The 2921-nt window shown below is 56.0% G+C and overlaps 1 protein-coding gene across 1 annotated transcript; it reads right to left on the minus strand.

Annotated features, from left to right (window-relative positions):
- Positions 1 to 356: 356 nt before the first annotated feature.
- EMH_0087320 (PHD-finger domain-containing protein, putative) lies at positions 357 to 2720 on the minus strand (the record flags this gene model as incomplete). Its single annotated transcript, XM_038022917.1, is given in 2 exon segments — positions 357 to 2045; positions 2049 to 2720. Coding segments are annotated over 2 exon segments (2361 nt in total).
- Positions 2721 to 2921: the final 201 nt, after the last annotated feature.

The following is a 2921-nucleotide window of genomic DNA, read 5'->3' on the forward strand; positions in this document are numbered from 1 at the left end:
TATATATATATATATATATATATATATTTATATATATATATATATGTATCTATATATATATGTATATATATATATATATATATGTTATATATGTATACATATATATTACATATATATGTGTGTTTGCGTGTGCGTAGTTCTAGTTATAGTTATGCTTATGCTTATGGTTATGTTTGTGTTTATATTGATGTATATATTTATATGTATTGTCTATTTATTTATTATATATATATATATATATATATATATATATATATATATTTCCCTATAAATAAAATCTCCTGTTTAGTTTATTTGCATTTATATAATATAAATTCACTACAAATTAATTTATTTATTTTCGTGTATTTATATTTTCAGGTGTACGTACACCCGAGACGAACCTGTATGAACTGCATGCATTGCGCGCCAACGAAGTCCCCCGTCTCCTTGCTGTCTCCCGCGGAGCCCCAATACCATCGATGGCCCGCAACCTCTACCAGCGACGCCGCACCCCCACTGCTGCTGCTGCTGCTGCTGCTGCTGCTGCTGGTGCTGGGGTGTGCAGCTGGCGTAGCTGCAGGCGCTTCGGTTGCAGCAGGAGAAGGGGAAGAAGGACAGATAGACCCTCCTGTTGCTGCTCCTGCTGCTGCTGTTGCTGCTGCTCCGTTGTTGCTGCAGCTGCTGCTCATAGATTCTTGAGATGCACGCTGCTGTTGCTTTTGTTGCTGCTTTTGCTGCTGCTTTTGCTGCTGCTGCTTCTGCTGCTGCTGCTGCTGCTGCTGCTGCAGCTCTGTCTTTGGTGCGTCTGTGTCTACTTGCATGTCGTTTCCCTCGGCTTTTGAAGGGGGCCCTGAGTCCCCGTTCCTCTCAGCAGATCCTTTTGCTGCTGCTGCTGTTGCTGCAGTTGCTGCTGCTGCTGCGTTATCTGCTGCTGCTGCTGCTGTTGGTGCACCGTGGAGTGAGCCGAGCTTCTTCTGCGTGGTTTCTGTTTCTGCTGCTGCTGCTGTGAGTTCACCGGTTTTCGTTGCTGCTTCTTGCTGCTTTTGCTGCTGCTGCTGCTGCTGCTGCTGCTGCTGCTGTTGCTGCTGCTGCTGCAGCTGCTGCTCCAGCAGCGCCTTGAGGTTGGGGGCCTTTCCGTCTGCTGTTAGCTGCACCCGCTGCAGGTGGCGGCGGCAGAAGGCCAGCTGGTAGCTGGTGAGGGTTCTGAAGGCTCTCACAGACAGCTGAGACGCGAGTGCTTCGTATTTGTTGCTTCTCGGGCTGTCTTCTTCTGCTTCTGCTGCTGCTGCTGCTGCTGCTGCTGCTGCTGCAGCAGCTGCAGCAGCACCTGCTGCACCCTCACCCTTCTGCTGCGCCAATGCTGGCGCCACCACCTTGCGGAGATATTCTCTTATCGCTGCATCATCCAGCACGAAGTTCCCGTTGCTGCAGTCCCCGCTGCTGCTGCTGCTGCTGCTGCTGCTGCTGCTGCTGCTGTGTGGGGCGGTCCTGCCGCTGCTGCAGAGGCTGTCTAGCAGCTGAGCTGTTCTGTCTCCCCCCCCCCTTCTGTCTCCTTTTTTGTCTCCTTTGAACTCGAAGCAGCACCAGGCAGCAACAGAGCCAAAGTCAATGAGTGCAGTGATCGGCATATCATAGTCTGCTGCTTCCTTGCTGCTGCTGCTGCTGCTGCTGTTGCTGCTGCTGTTGCTGCTGCTGCTGCTGCAGTTGGTTTGTTTTCTTGCTGCGGCTCTCTCACGCGCCTCCTTCAGCAGCTGGGCGTGAAGGTCTAGCAGCTGCTGCAGCGCGTTGAGGTCTTCTTCTGCTGGCAGCAGCAGATCAGCAGCAGCAGGGCAGCAAGCCGGCTGCAGCAGCGTTGCTTCTATTGCTTTTGCTTCCTGCAGCGCCTGCTGCCTCTCCGCCCCCTCCCTGAACGTGCGAGAAACCTCAGCAGCAAACGGCCCCAAGGGGACGCGACGAAAGAGCCCATCGAAGCGGCTCCACTGTACACGGCTCCCTCTGCTGCTGCTGCTGCTGCTGCTGCTGCTGCTGCTGCTGCTGTTGCTGCTGCTGCTGCTGCTGCTGCTGCNGCTGCTGCTGCTGCTGCTGCTGCTGCTGCTGCTGCTGTTGCTGCTGCTGCTGCTGCTGCTGCTGCTGCTAGGAGACTTCTTCGACGTGCTGCCGCCACACGGGCCCTTCGCCGTGTCGCGCCCGCTCACTCCTGCTGCTGGGGTTGCTGCAGCAGAAGCAGCAGCAACACCGTCTGCTGCAGGAGGAGCAGCAGCTGCTGCTGCTGCACCAGGCGTCTCTCCTGCTGCTGCTGCTGCTTCAGAAGAGTGAAACGAGGATTTGCTGCCTCGCTGCTGCGGCGTTGCTGCTCCTGCTGCGCTGCGGCCCCGGGCCCTCAGCCCCCTCGTGGAGCCGCCGCCTCCCCCAACACTACTACCTTCTGCTGCTGCTGCTGCTGCTGCTCCTGCTGCTGCTGGCGTTCCTGTTGCTGCTCCTGCTGCACCTGTAGGCATTGCAGAGACTGCAGGAGGACCTGCTGCTGCTGCTGCTGCTATAGGCTGCTGCGGCAGAGCTGGCAGCAGCGGCGTCCCCGCTGGGCTCATGAGGAGCGGAGCAGGTGGGGGTGCTGCTGCTGCTGCTGCTGCATACAGCGGCCCTGGTGCAAAAGGGCGAGTAGCAGCAGCAGCAGCTGCTGCTGCTGCTGCTGCTGCAGCAGGGTATGTGGTGGGCCCCGGAGAAGCCCCAAGTCGCATGGCTTGTTGTTTGTGCTGCTGCTGCAGCTGCTGCAGCTGCTGCTGCTGCGTCTGGGTGAAAGCCCGCTGCTGGCCGTCGCCTGCTGCTGCTGCTGCTGCTGCTGCTGCTGCTGCGTCAGATGATGCAAGACTCGATACAGAGTGAGCTGCTAGGCCCGTGCTCGGAGAACCTCCTCCTGCACCTGTTGCTGCTGCTGCTGC

This window comes from Eimeria mitis, genomic scaffold (assembly GCF_000499745.2).
Source record: "Eimeria mitis Houghton genomic scaffold, Emh_scaff6402, whole genome shotgun sequence".
NCBI lineage: Eukaryota > Apicomplexa > Conoidasida > Eucoccidiorida > Eimeriidae > Eimeria > Eimeria mitis.